This window comes from Schistocerca gregaria, chromosome 5 (assembly GCF_023897955.1).
Source record: "Schistocerca gregaria isolate iqSchGreg1 chromosome 5, iqSchGreg1.2, whole genome shotgun sequence".
NCBI classification, from domain to species: domain Eukaryota; kingdom Metazoa; phylum Arthropoda; class Insecta; order Orthoptera; family Acrididae; genus Schistocerca; species Schistocerca gregaria.
Genome location: NC_064924.1, coordinates 351,183,240 through 351,202,263, shown reverse-complemented (window position 1 = coordinate 351,202,263; position 19,024 = coordinate 351,183,240). Strand labels below are relative to the sequence as shown.

The window sequence follows — 19,024 nt, the reverse complement described above, 5'->3', positions numbered from 1 at the left end:
TATCAGGTTTTACTTCTGCACTGACACTAGTATGTTACAGTCTCTCATTCTTTCAAACATATTTTCTGCCCACTACTCTCTCGTTGACTGCATACAACCTGAGCAGACACTCTCCTGTTCATTCCTGTCATATGTCATTGTAGGCATCTACAACATTGCAGCATGGAACATATTAGTATGCCATGACCCCTATCTAGGCTTTTACGTCTCCTGCAGAAATAAATGCTAGTGTTACACATTTGTCCAATTTTTAAAGTCAATTCAGTTCCAACCACAAATGGATTCAGACAAATTGTAATCTAAATGTGACAAATGGTCCTAAAACGCCAAATTATACAGTGAAGATTCCCATGGTTGCCAGTGAAATGAAATTTGCTGCCCACTCTTTGCTCGCCTCCCTGCATTCATCCTAGTTCTCAGCCAAACTAGTATCATTATTCCCCCTCCAGTCCTCCTTATGGGCTGTGCTTGAACAATGGTAAAACACTGACAGCAGTATCTTGTAGGGTAAAAGTCATATGTAACAACAGCAACTAATATATAAATAAAAGACTGAAGTCATGACTCAACTTGAACATTTGCTTGCCCCGCAATCTATTGACATCTGTTGGTACTATCTCCTGCTACTGCAATTTATTCTTGCAAAAACAATTACAGTCATTTTGTATTATTTATTTTATTTGTGAGACACTTCAGTCTGAATTAATTTTTCTTCTTGCTTCATCTGAATGTCACCACCATGTCCTAAAGATGATAAGAAGCTGGTAAATTTTTTACTCGGTATTCTAATACATGAACAGCAAAAACAAATTTCTCATTTGCAACTCACTTAGTAAACCATTACCGTCTCTCACAATCAAATAAAATATTGATCTGGGTTCAAAATCATGTAATGCTTTTTGAAGGAGAATATTTTTGCTTTATAATGTAGCCTTTACTTAAAAAACAGCAATAAAATTTGTATACAGTATCCATACATGCATGAGAGATTTTATTTCAAATCTTTTCAAATGCAAGAGTTTGTAAGAAGATAGAATTAAATGCTATTTCCTCCTGTGTTCCAAAAATTTTTCAAATTTTAAGCAAAGCAATACACTGTCGAAGTGGTTAGTTCCCAGTTTCTTGTAGATCCCTTCCACTAGTGCAGCACAAGACAAATGTCAAATCATTGTTCGAGAGTGTCGATACTGTATCAAGTGCTTTGGAGTATTGGGGAATCTTGATCCTGTTCAAATGCAAGTATCATCTGCCCTTCAGAATTCTTCAAAATAAGTTTGCATGTGACCTCAGTAGCTAAAACTTCATTTGTAAATGTTAGACAACCTATATATACTCTACTAAACAACATAATAAAGTTGACCTCCACAGCAATAGTTTAATCTGTGAAAATAAGATGATCAAGTATTTCTTAAATGATGAATTTGGGAAAAAACCCTACTTTATAATTTGGTAAATATGGTACATACTATGTTCAGATGTGTCTGAAAGCAAAAATTAACTGAAGTTTATTTATTAGATAAATGTGCTGCCTGTTGAAAGTTTGAGTCCTAGATCCTTTGCAATATGCACATGATAGAATCCTGCAATCCTCCTACTGCTACTACTACTACTACTACTACTACTACTACTGATTTCAGCATGTACATCTGCTGAAGGGAAAACATACTTCAAAGTAGTCATGTTCTGCCAGGCACTGACATGCAAATCAGTTGATCTTAAGATATGTCTTTCTTAACTAAAATATGAAATATGTTCATTAAAACTGCTGTAGGAAATTTTGTGTGTAATTGCAACAGATTTTTTTTTCCACTCACAAATTTCCCACTAGGTGGCACTGTAAGCATCGTAATGTAAATGGGTTTGGATACAAATGACAGATCAATCGCATTACAATAGCTATGGTGTGAATTCCACATTAGACCAACCATACTGTGCAATGTAATGACTGCACAAGTTTGGGCATCCAACAGCTGTGGTTCTGTTAGTGATGTAAGCCCTTCCACCACAGCAAGGTCGCACCACATCAAATGGGAGAAATCAGCTTCCAATTTCCCGAGGCCAAAAACAGCATAAAAGGAACAATTAAATTGGTTTTAATTATAGTGAGACTGGCACAAGACATGTTCAACCTATTGTCCACAGTTTACTGCCCCAAGTTGAAATCGAGAAACGGCATGATCCATAACAGATCATCTGAGGGGTTACTTTCAGAATTCATTGCACTATGTGTGCTTCTATAAAACTATGCTTGTAAGTGGAGCACTAAACACAGCATCGTCCAGATAACACTACAGCCAGGAGTCGTATGGATTAAGATCAGATGGATCTGGATGTCCAGGCTGCAGGAAAATGCCTCTGCAACAGTGGCCTCACTGATTGCGGTAGGTGCAGAGGAGCGCCATTTTGCATAAAAATGATCCTACATTCACATCTGTGCCATTGAAGGGTCGGAATGATGTTAGTGTGCAAAAAACTCTCATAGAATTTACCAGTGATGGTGAAGGTAACAGGATGTCCAGTGACCATCACCCCAAAAAAGTATTGTTCTGCAATAAACAATACTATCAACCAACACCAAATAGTTACCTTCGCAGAATAAAGTGGCACCAGTTGATGTGTGAGCAGATTTTCCATTGTCCACATTCTGCATTCCTATGTTTTGGCAAACATTGTACCAATGCCTTTTTTCATACTCGAGTCAGGAACTTCTGCACGGCTACTAGCACACAATCACCATTCTTGTAAAAGAATTTTACCAGCAGCTTGCAAGTCCTGATTGAGACAGTCATGCTGATCATAAGCCAAATGAAACATGTACACGAATGATCCTCAGACACAAACTGGGGATCAGTCATGCACCCCACATCTTTCATTTGGCATATTCTGCCACTTTCAATACCTTCTAGTGGTGTTTGAAACAAGAACTTTAATCACCCTGTGTGTGTGTGTGTGTGTGTGTGTGTGTGTGTGTGTGTGTGTGTGTGTGTGTGTGTGAGAACATACATACACAAAACCTCTATAAAGAAAAGAATGATATACCGGTAGTTTCCACAAGGCTGCTAGTTCAAATTTTTAACCAGGACCCAAAATTCGGTAACACAAAAAAGCAGTTACTCACATTCAACCCGGGCATCCCATGCCACATGTCTGTTGAAAATATTTGTGGAATTTTGTATTGAGACAATGAAGACTGTATATTCCTTGGTCTGCATTTGGATGGTATTCTTACATGGGAAAAGCTTGTTTACTTTGTATGCAAAAAATAAGCAGTGCATTGTACTTCCTTAGCTAGCTTCCAAAACAGTGTGTAATAAAACACTGATAACCGTATACTATGGGACAATTTTCCCATTTATAAATTATGGGGTAGAGCTGTGGTGGGGTGGTGCTGATGTGCACTTGAACAGAATACTAATGTTACAAAAGAGAATCGTTAGGCTGATACATGGTCTGGGGTACAGGTAGACCTGTCGTGATGCCCTTATCAAAAATAAATATCTTGCTGTATACTCATTGTATATATGTAGTCTTAGCACATTTTTAGTAAACCATCATGGTGACACACCTAAATATTACAATGCACATAACCATAATACAAGAAACAGCACAGTTATTACTGACAAAGAACAAAATTTGAAAGTAACAGACACAGTCACAGTCCATGTATCAGTGGCTCAGTGTGGTACAACAAATTCTCAGGATTCATAAAAACACATACTGGGGATCCGTTTAAAGCAAAATGAAAATCTTCCCTTGTAGATAAACAGCTGTATTCATTGAAAGAATTCTATGTCATACACGTACTATATATTATATATGTGTATTAATCTTTGCACACAAGTATGTTTCATATTAAATGTTTGCATACACATACTGGTTAGTGCTTAATAAATTGCTCATTTAAACTAACAGCACGATGGAAACTGTCATTCTTTAATCAAGGCTGTGGTGTCCAGCTATATGAAGTCAGTCTACAAATATCATCGGTGCAACGGCTTCAAACATGTGACTGTTTCCTTATGATAATGTCAAAATAGTAATTACTGGGAGATACTAGCATATATTATCATATTGTGTACATCAGATATAAGCCCGGTTCAAAGCACAAACAGCATTATAAAAATACAGCATACTCAATGTGTCAAGTATGATAAATAATGTGTTGTATAAATATCAAAGTCACCTGAAAGATGATCATAATATACCTAAAGAATCACTGGAGCTCTAGATTTTCTGTGTAAAAAGATATGCTATATGACTCGAGTGACTTACCCTTGAAATAAAACAGCAGAATCAAAGAAAGAAAGAAAGAACGACATACACAACCATCCAGACATTACTCTCCATTACTGTGTGAGAGAAAATCACATGCATTTTGCTTGCTCACAAGAATGTGTGCCTTCCAAAAAAAAATTTAATAGTTCGCTTTTATCTATTCTTTACTGTCGCCGGCTTGTCATTTGCTTCTCTCCTCTGTGTGTAGGAAGAGCTGCATTTGAGACAAACTCTGACTTCTCTAGCTGAGTGGCTCGCACTTCTCTAACTGAGTGAGTCGGTGCAGTGGCAAGATGGTAGACTCAGATCCAGGAGGACAGGAATTGGAAACCATGTCTGGCCATCCATATTTAGGTTTCCCATTGTTTTCTTAAATGTTTAAGACAAATGTTTGCATGGTCGAAATGGTGTGGGATATTTCTTTCTCCATCCTTCCTCCATTCCAGCTGGAGCTCAATCTCTAATTAACTCAATGTCAATGGGACACTAACCCCAAATTTGCCTTTTTCTGGTTGCTCCAGCTTTTAAATAAGTTAACACAGTCTCTTATTTTTACTTCATGTTTTATATGAGCAATTACACAAAAATATCACATTTAATAAAATAATCCTGAAAGATATAAAACTATTTATTTTCCTCCCCACAGGTATTGTGCTGTACAAGAGCATAATGCTAAGCAACAATGAGCGTACTCCACAAGTTATACGAAATGCTATGCTGAAGCTGGGTCTGGAGGGGAACCCAGATTCATATACACTTGCACAGGTGTTACCAGATAAAGGTATGTTGCTGTAACTTCTCTGTTGGTATTATTATTCTCTTCATCATCATCATCATCATCATCATCATCATGCAAGCCCAGATTTGATGTAATATCAATTTAAAAATTTGGAAATAAATAAGTGACCAAAACTGATGAAACATGTAAATAAAAATTTAATCAAGCAGTTACATGTAAAATCCAAAGTTTTATTTTTTTCCTGAAAAATATAACTTCACAGGTAGACTAGTCAAATATGTATGTTAATCAGTTCACTTCTGCTACACACTGTACTGTTGTACAAGTGTCTTCTGTTCAAAAATTAACATTGGAATGGGAGGCATAATTAATTTCAATTTACCTTTACAAATGTTCTGTTGCCACACACAGTCTTCCACCTGTAACCATGTCTTTATTAATAGAGAAAGATTGCTCAACTTCGCAATTAATCAGTGGCTCATATTTATACAGAGGGCTTGTGCTAGGAATAATATTCTCATGGGGTTCTAAAATTTCGCCATTAAATAAGCAAGCCAAAGCAACAAGATCTGAGTATCCAGGATTCTTACTCACCTCAGATTGCAATTTACTGGAAACTACACAACCCATTTCACCTGATACAACTTTGATTTTCTGAACAGCATCTCCCATTACTCCCACAACCTCTTGGAGATGCATGCTTGAAGTCTCCAGTTTCTTGATACTGGTTGGGAAGCCAACTGAAGTGACTTGCAGTGTATGAAACTGAACGGTGCACTTCAGAACTGTTGAATGCTGTCAAGGATTCACTCACAGACACTGCAGTATCAGAAGAAAAATTCTATCCACCACTGACTTCAGGGCTTAAAAGTGTCTTCTGTAGAAAATGAGGACTTCAATCCATGTTGCCCACCATCACTAGCTCCAGAGGTAGCATTGTATATGACAAGGGCATTTCAATAAAATATTCTGTACTACTGATATCACTGTATTTACTTCTGGGAATTGATGTCTAGCTGCATCTGTGTACATCAACAGGACAATCTCTTTCCTTATGTCATTTGACCATAGTACCTTAAGTCCATCATTAATGAATCTAGGAATTGTTGAAGTATTTGTTGCATCCAGAAGTTCACAATAAATTAAGTAATGTTTAGGTGCTGTCTCATTGTCCAACTTGCCCACAATTAGATAAGCAATTAAACAGCCTACAGCATTCATCATCTTCTCAGCAGATGTCTATGAAGGCGATTTTCCAATGTCAGACCTGATTTTTTTCTAATATGTCAATATAACACCAATCCAGGCATGTTGTGGTTGCGGTATTTCTGTTAGAAATGTTTAAATTCATGTACCTGAGGTTTGTTCCAGTGCAACCAATGCTAAAAGGTCCTTTCTAAAATTCACTATTAGATGACGTAGGCTGCCCTACAATTGTGCAAGTAGAACCTGCTTCTTTGAAGAAATCCATTTTTTATTCATAATTTGCATATTGCTTCATAAATGTTATTCATTCTGAGATTTACTGTATATCACAAGTTTGGCAGAAGATTATATTACCACCAGTGGTTAAATCACTGTCAATAGAAATCTATGTTTTAAGCTTTGATGACAATGAAGACACAACTGGTGCCATGATGAACTTAAAATGTAACTGACTATTACATACTGTGAAGTATTTGAGAACAAGATAGGAAAGCACTCAAAATGAGTCTTTGTCGTTTGCATCAAACTTTTGCAACATAGCTTTGAGTGTAAATGACTGATGACAGTGTGAGAAACACAACAATAAAAATTAATTTTCTTTTTTATTGCTTTTAAAGCAAATGTATGAGACGTATGAAAATCAAGAGTTAAATTTTCACTCTTCAGCAGAGTGTGTGCTGATATGAAACTCCCTGGCAGATTGAAACTATAAGCCAAACCGAGACTCAAACTCGAGACCTTTGCCTTTCACAGGCTTGCCCACAAAAGGCAAAGGCCCTGAGTCTGACTCTTAGTCCAGCACACAGTTTTAGTCGGCCAGCACAATAATTCTGCAATAATATTAAAATGTGTAAAATTATGTAGCATATTGTGTTTCAAAGTATGTAAAAATATTTAATTTACAATAAGCATGCTTTCAGTGTAATTTATCAAAATTTTAATTTCTCTTATAGCTACATATAAAGGAGCATAATACATAATTAAATAAAATCTGGGCTCTAATCATCGTCATTATTATTATTTTCAACTTTGGTTTCAGACTTTCACATAGCTTGCAGTTTAAATTGTGAATTGCATAAACTTATGAACAGTACATACCAAACTCAATTTTTTTCCAAAACAGAAGGTGAAGAACCATCATTGAATATGCATGAAAAAGCATTACTCCAAGACAGTACTGAGAGTAAAACGAAAGTTCATCATTAGCCATTTGCTGTTGACCACAAGAAAAGGCTTCTTGTAGATTTATACAGATATTAAAATCTTGTGGTTAATACATGAAAAAAATGTTCTGAACATTTCCTGATTCCTCTCCTTCTCATCCCGTCCAGCAAGTCTCCCCTGACCCAGGATTCTGGGTAACTTTTCTGAACTGAACCCCTTTCCCTAAACCTCTCCAGTCCTTTTCCTTCACCCCCCTCTTCCTTCCCCTTCAACTCTTATGCTAGGAGGAGGAGCCACTGGCTTTGAAAGCTTGAAACATTAAATCCTTTTGTGTGTGTGTGTTCCCCTGCCACCACTTGGTGCATAGATTTTTTTATCTATCCATTTTCATCCAGTATTTCATTATTTTGTCATAAGCTTGTGTTTGTAACAGTCTTATTACCTGTTGTTGTTGTTGTGGTCTTCAGTCCTGAGACTGGTTTGATGCAGCTCTCCATGCTACTCTATCCTGTGTAAGCTTCATCATCTCCCAGTACCTACTGCAACCTACATCCTTCAGAATCTGCTTGGTGTATTCGTCTCTTGGTCTCCCTCTACGATTTTTACCATCCACGCTGCCCTCCAATGCTAAATTTGTGATCCCTTGATGCCTCAAAACATGTCCTACCAATCAGCCCCTTCTTTTTCTCAAGTTGTGCCATAAACTCCTCTTCTCCCCAATTCTATTCAATACCTCCTCATTAGTTATGTGATCTACCCATCTAATCTTCAGCATTCTTATGTAGCACCATGTTTCGAAAGCTTCTCTTCTTGTCCAAACTAGTTATTGTCCATGTTTCGCTTCCATACAGGGCTACACTCCATACAAATAATTTCAGAAACGACTTCCTGACACTTAAATCTATACTTGATGTTAACAAATTTCTCTTCTTCAGAAATGCTTTCCTTGCCATTGCCAGTCTACATTTTATATCCTCTCTACTTCGACCATCATCAGTTATTTTACTCCTTAAATAGCAAAACTCATTTACTGCTTTAAGTGTCTCATTTCCTAATCTAATTCCCTCAGCATCACCTGACTTAATTCGACAACATTCCATTATCCTCATTTTGCTTTTGTTGATGTTCATCTTATATCCTCCTTTCAAGACACTATCCATTCCGTTCAACTGCTCTTCCAAGTCCTTTGCTATCTCTGACAGAATTACGATGTCATAAGCGAACCTCAACATTTTAATTTCTTCTCCATGGATTTTAATACCTACTCCGAATTTTTCTTTTGTTTCCTTCACTTTTTGCTCAATATAGAGATTGAATAACATCGGGGAGAGACTACGACCCTGTCTCACTCCCTTCCCAACCACTGCTTCCCTTTCATGTCCCTTGACTCTTATAACTGCTATCTGGTTTCTGTACAAATTGTAAATAGCCTTTCGCTCCATGTGTTTTACCCCTCGTACCTTCAGAATTTGAAAGAGAGTATTCCAATCAACATTGTCAAAAGCTTTCTCTAAGTCTACAAATGCTAGAAACGTAGGTTTGCCCTTGCTTAATCTAGCTTCTAAGGTAAGTCGTAGGGACAGTATTGCCTCACGTGTTCCTTATTACCTGTGATTAATTTTTTCAGAAGAGAATTGTCCCATTCTACATTTCAGTCAAGTCACGGAAGGTGTCCATGCACTGATTTGTTCACAACCAAGGTGTGCTAGACAAACTTTGCACATATTTCCTGTTCTTCAAAATATTCTGGAGAAAGTCTTGAACACTTCATTTAGACATATTCAGTTCTTCAGCATAGCACTGAATGAGAGGTGACAAGTCAGTTTTCAAAATATCATGAATTTTCTCAATGTTTCCATCGGACAAACTTGATTTAGGGTGCCCTGACCTCACATTGTTCTCAAGCAACACCTGTCCTCCTCTAAATTGTTTAAACCTCTCAAACACTCATGCATGACTTACACAATTTTCTCCAAAGATGTTTTACTGTATGAAACTTGAAACTGAATCACTACTTGTTGCTCCATTATGATATGTAGCACAATGACATTGACACACTATGGCAGCACCTCCACTACTTGTTACAGCAAGAACAAACAAGATTTATTAAACATAGCACTTTATAGAGCCAATGTAAGATACAATGAAGTACAGATTTTGCATAGCACCAAACAAATTGAATGGACAACAGTAATACAGGTTAGGGAACAGGCCGAGCATTTAAATAATACTTTTTTTTTGTGGCTCACCAGAATGCACCTGGGGGCCATCCCATGTGACCTCTATAACCGGGCCTGTAAACTGTATGGACACACATTCTCTGAAATCGCATGCATCATGAGTGAAGGCAGATCACTGCTTAACACTGTCTCCTCACAACTGACAGCCTGAAATTGCACCTATTGTTTACAGTTGGTAGTTCAAGCCACCACGTAAGTTACCATGCTGATATCACTTACACACCAGAAATAAAATAAGTCTCAGAACTTTTTGACAGATAGTGTATGTAATGATGTCATTGTTGATGGATCATCAAATGCTAATCTTTGTTCCATTTGGAATACACTTTTACAGGCCATTTTTGTGTCACCAAAGTTTTCTCAACATAACCTAAGGCAAATAAGATATACAACAGCAATGCAGAATACTAATTAATAAGGTAACTTATAAGGTAGAGTCATTCAAACCCAACAGTAATGAAGAAGTACATAAGAAAAAAAATATTTTCAGAAGTTCCTTAATGCAAAGATATTTTGCAAACAGGAAATTTAAATTTTCTATGTAGAGGTCACCTCAAAACTCTTTTAATACTGTTGCCCAGGAGCCCATTCATTCATTCATTGATAATATTTGCACAATATATTAATATTTACCATTATGATAATGCCTAAAATAAAGCAATTTTATGAAATGTCAAATAGTTTCCCAAATATTATGCAGATGAGACAGTGTAAAATATTGTGCTGTTTCTTATTCCTATATGATTTTATGAAAGTCACTGTACAAGAGCTAATTCTATGAGAAGATTAATACTATTGTCTTCCGTTGTATTTTCAGAAATGGTTCTTCCACCAAATGCAAATGTCTACTATGCAGTCAACACAGCATACAATCTGAACTTCATCCTTAGGCCTAAGACAAGCAAAGAATTGGATTCAGCTAGCCGAACCAAACAACCCAAGAAGTCAAGTTCTACATGAGCTAATATATAACCAGAAGTCAAAGAATAAATATTTGTGCAAGGCAGTGATGGTACTAGCTTCATGAGCATAAAAACTTGACAGTATGCCTCATGCCCAGCTTGGTGCTTCTAAGAACAATTTCTTGTTTCTGGGAGACATTTCTTCTCATTTTCAGCTGCTTGAGTAAAACAATCGGTGGAGCTCAAAGCACCTGTCATAAATGGGTTATAGAGGACAGTGGTTTTTAAGAGACTGAATTTGAATTTTAGAGAACTAAAAAGTGAAAAAGTTAAATTATTATGAAGTGGTTACCGCCTCCTCGGCAAGTAACAATGTTCTTTCTTGAAATGTGTAACTTTTTAAGTTCTACTTGTACTTAAAAGAGAACATTGACTGCATCATTGCATGTACAAATTTTAGCATTTTGTCAGATGACGATTTCATTTACTTGTGCTTTACTGTGAATGTATGCATGCCTCTTTGCACTCTTAAGAGGATTATGGATTGCCATGCACAATTGTATGAAGTAATGCGTGACAGATCTGGTTTTAAATGGAGGTGAAGTTTGAAAATTGTTAGTAATATTTTTCTGGAGCTGTAAAACAAACCAGATTAGTGGCATTATAGCAACAATTGAATAGGTAATTGGTCTAGCAAATCAAATGAGAGGCATAATTTTATAAGTGCACCTTTCAGTTTAAACCAAAGAGCAGCTATACTGGTTTTGTGGTGCTATATTTAATAAGTGGCTGAATTTGTGCAGGAGAAAATCTGGAGATGACAGCTAAATATATATCCAGTAAGAGTCAAAGAGCAGTTGTGATGTTGCTCTTGTTGCTATTGTTACTGTGGTTCTAGACCAAAGTCCAATTTGAAGCAGTCTCCATGGTAGTCTGCAGTGTGCAAGCCTCTTCATCTATAGCTATTTCAGCCTACATCCTTTGGAACCTAGCTGCTGTAGTCAAGCCTTGATCTCCGTCTACAGTTTTTCTCCTTCTCATTTTCTCCATTACCAACTTGGCTATCCTTTTGTCTCAACATGTGTTCTGTTAACCAACTCCTTCATTTAAACAAATTGTGCCATAAAGCTTGTTTTCCTGCCCCTTCATTATTTATCCAATCTACCAATCTGATCATCAACAGCATTCCATTGCTTCAAATTTCAAAAGCTCCTATCGTCTTCTTGTCTGTACTGTTTACATCCATGTTTAACTTCCTTATAAGGCTACCCACCCCATACATCTACCTTTAGAAAACATTTCCTAACACTTTAATTTATATGAGATGTTATCACATTTCCCTTTTTCTGAAACACTTTTCTTGCCATTGTTGGTTTCATTTTATATCCTCTCTGCTTCAGCCATTGTCAGTTATTTTGCTGCAAACATAGAAAACTCAACTTTCAGTATTTCATTTCCCAATCTAATTCCATCATCATCACTTGGTCTAATTCAACTACATTCCATTACCCTTTTTATTTACTTTTGTTGTTATTGATTGTACATCCTCTTCTCAAGACACTATCTGTGCCATTAAACGTAAGTTCCAAGTCCCTTGCTGTCTCTGATGGGACTACAATGTCTTCACCAGACCTTAATATTTTTATGTTTTCTCTCTGACCTTTAATTCCCTTTCCAAATTTCTACTTGTTTTCCCTCACAGTCTGCTTAGTGTGTAGACTGAATATCAACAGGGGGCAGCCTACAACACTGACTCTCTCCCTTTTCAATTACTGCCACCCTTTCATGTCCTTTGGCTCTTATAGCTACAGTATGGTTTCTGAACAAGATGTAACCTTTTGTTCCATATGTTTGATCCCTGTTACATTCAGAATATCAAATTGCATATTCTGGTCAGCATTTTGAAAATCTACTAATGCTATAAGTTCAGGTTTGCCTTTCCCTCATATGTCTCTACATTTCTCTGGAAACCTTACTAATCTCCCTGAGGTTTGCTTCTACAAGTGTTTCTATTCTGTAAATAATTTGCATTTATGTTTTTTGGTTATTATTTATTAAACTGATCTTTCAGTAGTTTTTGCACTGGTATTCTCAAAATAAATAAATAATTTTTTTTTTTAAATATTCATTGTACAGTCTCGGTGAATATAGTCCCACTTGATTACTATTTTCAATCAGGTCTAATGATCATCATCATATCTGAAAATAAAATAAAATAAAATATCTATAACTAAGAACACCAATGACTTAGCTGATAGTGCCAAACATATTTCAGTACAGTAGATGCACTGCTTGCATCATTTAACGAACTTATTTAGTATTAACATTTTATATCATTTTTAGATCTGAAGATGATCATTACATGTGACTGAAACTAATTATCAAGTGTGATTGTTTGAACTGAGACTACTATAACAAATATTTTAAAAAAAATTGAACAGTTGCAGACTCTCTCATGACAATAATGCCTTCCTTTACTAAAACAAACAAACATACATTAGCAGTTAGAACAAGGAACTCAAAAATAATGCTAAGATACTGAAGACATAATGTTACCAGCAAACCTACTGGACAGTGTAGTTCTACAAACATGACTATAAATTGATGAAAAGTTGGGAAGACAGAGTAGATAAAAATAAATAAAATGTGTAGATAAAAATAAATAAAATGTGTCATATGAGCAGCAATAATAACAATAAAACAACCACCATCTTCATTATCATCACCAGCATCTAGTACATAAATAACTTTGCTGGTGAAGGGTGATTTTTATGTGGTGTGGGCTGCTGCTGCATAAAAGTAAGATTTTAAAAACTCAGGTTACCTGCAGGCTCTTTCAGTGCATATTAAATTGGAATTGTGGAATAGAAAATCCCTTCACTCTCCTCAGTGGACCTGTCACCCAGTGCTTCAACTGTCTGGTAAGTGGTAGTGACCCATCTCCCTCTTGAGTGATGTCTTCAGACGTTTCCAGGCATGCTAATTGAAATCTCTCAATGGACTGTGATAGTGTGTTCAGTTTTGTATAAATATTGTAACTCATTTTCTTGTAGTCTCTGGTCACAAGTTCAAGGATAAATGTGGACCAATGTAGATATTTGTACATTTTTATTGTATAATATGAAATGTATATACATTGTGTAAGTGTGATTTGTGTATGTGATAAGTGTATGATGTTTTAATTACTCTAGTGTGATGCTCAGGAATCTTTGTGTTATTATTACCACAAGGCAGATGTATGTAAATATTAGATAGTATTAAAACTGAAATTAGGAATGACTGTTATTTGGGTACCAGTTGTTGGTTTTCCCGTTTTAATATGGAGTCTGAGATTCCTCAATGGTCATAACAAAACCAGTATTAAAAAGAAAAAAACACACTCATTACTTGAATTTCCTATAATGCCCATTAAATGTGTGTTTGTAAGTGACAGAGCCAACATATGATCAAATATGTCATTACAAAAACAGAAATGCAAATTCCAGTATACCTGAATGATGAGTATAAATGCTGTTCATGTAGGAAGGCCTGTTGAATGACTAAGAAATGTTTTAGAAATAGCTTTCAATTCAGTTAAATACTGAAAACTGATGTGAATACAACAGTGCATAATTAACAAGAATGTGCACGTTAGTCAGCATTTCAGATGTCATTATGTAATGCGCCAGTTCATAATGTAGACTGATGAGTTTTCCACAGAAGCGTCAGTCATACAAATGAAAATTCAACATAATGTTTAGCCTTTACAAATTGCCACAAATGAGTGAATAAAAGGCTGCTACAATGTGCAAATAACAAGTCATGGTAATTCTATAGAGAATTGTTTCTTCCATAGATTATGTGAAAATACATAGATCTAATGCCTGATAATTAATTGAATCGATATTAAACATTATAAGCCCAGTGTTATTCTTCTACTTGATGAGCTCCTCATAAAGCATACAAATAGGGGAGGCACCTAAATGTGTCTGCCTATTTTACAATGGTATAAACCACTTTTCTCTGTATCACAACCTCTGAAAACAAGCTGTCAACAAAGAGATCTTTCTTGTTAGTTATGTTATCTCTTCAGGAAAGGTGTAATTCACTTACATAATTCAGCTATTAAAATTTTTCTTTATGCTGAAGTTTTTCTAGGTTAAATTCAATATGAAAGTAAGATAAATTTGAAGAATGACAACCTGCACACTCTTGTTGGTATGTACAGCTTCTTTATTCCATCTACACTGAAATTTAAAGGAACCTTTCAGTGTGACATCATCGTATGGAATGGAAGATATGAAATAGTATGAATCTCAGAATTAATGGTGCCTGTTTGCTCACGTAATCTGGTGCCGATTTTATGTGATGAAATGTCTTTTTTAGTCATACATGTATGTGCAATATGTTAAGATATTATCTCAAATATATTTGTTTGGTGGCCAATGAAAACAAAGAACATAGATTGGTAAAGATGACATCATAAATATGATGTGTGTGAAACATAAAAGTGATATTATTGTCAAAATGTGCAATGGAGTACCAGGATTGATTAATAGCCTCCTGTCCTTTGACATTAGGTATAGAGGAATCTGGGAATTATATATAAAACTTGTTTGTAATTGAATGTAAACTATGTTTAATAAATGCTGTGCTCTTAAGACCTGTAAAACCACCAGTTGATTTACTTGGTCTATAAATTGCTGTAGATAAAATACTACCTATAGATTACACCATTACTTTCATAAACAGGGAATTTGTAACACTTTGTATGCTTGTATACTGACAGATTGAGAATGATGTAATTAATATGCTGTGTACATCTGTATCTATATATTTATTGTTACATAAGTTAACTGTACATTGAACCACCTCTATACAATGTATAAAAAAAACAAAATGCTCACTTTCATATTGTTTTTAGATGTTTGTATGTTGTATATAGTAAATGTTTTTAACAATGATGTTTCCTATACTCAAGTGTATTCCTCCTGCCCCAAAGCATCTATAATTACAAATACAAAAATAATTACATAAAGATGTTTTTCTTCTGCTGATGTGTATACATTTGCAGTGAATTGTTCTAATTGCTAAAACGTGCAAGTTAGAGCAGAACTCTAATAATCTGGATCTCGACTTCTGCAGATTTTTATCAATTAAGTTATCCAGGCATACCTCTTAGCTCTGCTCAGAGATTCTGTCTGTCAACATCTCTCTCCTAATTTCTGAACTTCACATAGGCAGCATACGCACTGAAATAGCACCTGAAACTAAAGGATATGGAGGAGAATGGATACTGGTAAGAGTCTTTCTTAATTCAGTGGTATGTAACTTCAGTTGCAGTTAGTAAGGGATAAGTATTAGCACAGTGACACATTTTGAGTCACTCTACGAGACACATCACAATTGCTTGTTAAGACAATGTTTAAAATCCTTGTCCAGCACAGAGACAGGACTTGTAGTTGTTGGACATTTCTTGAGAAATTTTCCACAGGTCCATGCTATCTCAGATGCCATGTGCATCAGCTATATAACAAAGCATCTGCAGTGACGAGAAGTACAGCTCCATGAATACACGTTTAAAGCATTTGTTTAGACTGCAGACTCATTTCCTAGTATCATTAAATGTGGCATTCACAAAATTCATTAGACCTTAAGTATGCTCTTGTAAGTTAATAAGGAGGGTCATTCCAAAAGTAATGCCTATGACTTTGGATGACCACCCCAGATGTCGTTCATGTAGCACTAATGCTTGAACCTTCCTCTTTCATTTGAAGGTGTTCCATTGTTCAGTGGTAGTTGGTGCCAGCCGAGGAATGTTCCAAAATGGAACCTTATATGGACGTGCTTATAAAACAGCAATGTGTGGTTGAATTCCTCACTGCCGAAGAAATTGAACTGACTGAAATCTATCGATGCTTACAAAAGGTGTATCATCAGGAATTACAATTGCAGTGCAGGAATACAGAAGCTGAACATCAAACTGCTAATTTAAAGTAACACCCACCTTTAGTCAACTGGAAAGACATACTTTCTCATTATGAGACCAGACTGTTCATCACACAGAAACATTGAGAGATTAAGGGAGTTGAAATAGCAGCTTCCCCTCCAACTGTTCCCGACAGTGTTCTTGTCCTTGAAAATGTAATTGTAAATGACTCACAATAGGTGTTTATTTCTCACTGATGTAACTGAGTGGATAAAGGCATATTTAATATGTTATAATACATTCAACTTGCGAATTAAGAGGGTCATTCTGAAAGTAACCCCTCCTATTTTTATTCATGGAAACTACAGGAGACAAATGAATCACAGCAGCACAGGTAACAGAACAATATTTCACTTACAGACAGTCATTTTTCCACATAGTCAGCACCATTCATTATGCACTTTTGTCAATTATGAACCAGAGCCTGCACACTGTGCTCGTAAAAATCAGATGCTAACCACTTCCTTACAGCTTTGACAATTGCATCAGAGTCTTGAAAATTTTCACCACAGAGTCAATTTTTCAGAGGTCCAATGAGACAGAAGTCTGAATGTGCTAAATCGGGACTGTATGGTGGATGTGGCAAGACAGTTCAGCCAAATTTTGCAGTGAGCTGCATGGTTGCAATGTTCCAGGTCTTCTTGGTCTTCTTCTCTGGCCTTACCCTGGAAATTTGGTTTTCTGTTTAGTCAGTGTCATCTTGTGGTATACTGCATTGACAGTTTTTTCAGGCTACAGCATCCTGAAGAACCACACTCTCGCTAACCCAGCAGACTGTGCACATCACATTGCCTGCAGATGGCTGTGGCTTGAAATTTTTTTTATGAAGAATTCCATTCCATGGCCTGTCTCTTGGATTTCAGCTCATAGTCGTGACACCATATCTCATCTCTGCTGATGATGATGCTGTTCAGAAAAACTGTCACTTTCAGCTTCCTATTGGTCCAGTAGGTCCTGCCAAATTTCCATTTGACGAGTTCTTTGTTCTTCTGTAAGCATCCACAGAACCCAACTCACACAGACTTTGTGATAACCAAGATGTTCCAACATTGTTTCAAAGGCATTACAGCTAACAGTGAGCTTTTCACACAGTTCTCTGGTTCTGATGCACCAATCAGCATGGATGAGTTGATCAAGATGCTTTTCATTGCAAGGGATGACAGATGTGTAGGGCTGATTGGGCCGTGGCATGTCATGCACACCCTTTTCTCCACCTTGAACGTGCCATACCCATTGCCTCAAATTGCTCGCATCTATTGCAATTTTTTGTGTCACCAAATAAGGGGCATTGCTGTCATTGGAAGGGTTTTATTAGAAACCAATGAATCTAGCAATGCTTGGCAATTGCTAAATTGTACTGGGACTGTGTATACTTCCTAGTCTCCTTCTCTCTTCCCCCCTCAGACCATCTCCACCTCTGCCCTCTTTTTGTACATCTCCTCCTCTCTCTCTCTCTCTCTCTCTCTCTCTCTCTCTCTCTCTCTCTCTCTCTCTCTCTCTCTCTCTCTCTACATCTCCGCTCTCTGTCCTCTTCATTCTGCCCTCTGTTCATCCTGCCCCCCTCTCACCCTCTAGGAGCTTGGGTGCCTTATTCATAGTTACTGCAAATGAAATCTTGATTGGGAATTGACATCACTTAAAATTTATGAGTAAATTGGTTGGAATGATTGATATTCAGGGTATGAGGAAGACCTAGCTGCTGGATCTGTGGTGATAGTATCTTCGGTGGATGTATTTTGTGTAGTTTTAATCTGCAAATGAGCAGGATTACAAATTTTTGAGTGATTCAGATTCCATAACAATGTTCTAATCACAAGCCAATAAGCCATAAATACAACTTTCCTGTTTTCTGTTAAAATTGAATGCAAAGAAGAAAACAAAACAGCACATTATTAAGTACATAATTTTTGTTTAAAATTAAGATATGAACAAACAATAAATATGGGAGAAACTTCATGTCTAATGGTTTAAATGGACTGCTATCATAGTTAAAACTGACTGCAAGAAAGAAAACTAAACCACACATTTTCACAGCATATGACATCACAGCATAGCATTTTCTCTTTGCAGTCATTTCTAAATATAGCCTATTTACCTCTGTATCTTTAATAAAGTATCACATAAAAATCTGAATTAAATTGGTCATTGAGGTTTTTTGCTAAGTTTCACCTTTGTTATTTATACTGCTCAGAATTATTAGGGGAGACACTTGTATCAATGTTAGATCTATTTCTAAACAGATGGTACCTGTGGTCTTATTGCATAGCCTTAGATCTTTGCTTTGCAACGTATGCAACAAATAAAGTCGCTCGCCATGTGTCAGCTGTGTTATGCATTACATGGCTCCTCTGAAGGAATTGAGAGTACTGGCATCCCAGTGTTCTCTTGTGAGGTACACAAAAATGTTGTTGTCGTTTGTGGATGTTATATTCAACCAAGCCCCTACAAGTCATCATCTTAATGCAGGGCAAGCTGCAAGGGCAGTCAATTTGACCTAAGGGTGGACTTTCTGTTGTGTTGCTGAGTACGT

General features: G+C 36.4%; 1 protein-coding gene across 2 annotated transcripts in view; it reads left to right on the top strand.

Annotated features, from left to right (window-relative positions):
* The window catches only part of LOC126272618 (ral guanine nucleotide dissociation stimulator-like 1), a 518,089-nt gene extending 502,620 nt beyond the window's left edge, over window positions 1–15,469 (top strand). For both annotated transcript variants that reach the window (XM_049975577.1, XM_049975576.1), the window contains exons 14-15: window positions 4,922–5,056; window positions 10,442–15,469. In XM_049975577.1, coding sequence (XP_049831534.1) covers window positions 4,922–5,056; window positions 10,442–10,584 — 278 coding nt within the window. In that variant the 3' untranslated portion in view covers window positions 10,585–15,469. The remainder of the gene's footprint in view (window positions 1–4,921; window positions 5,057–10,441) is intronic.
* Window positions 15,470–19,024: the final 3,555 nt, after the last annotated feature.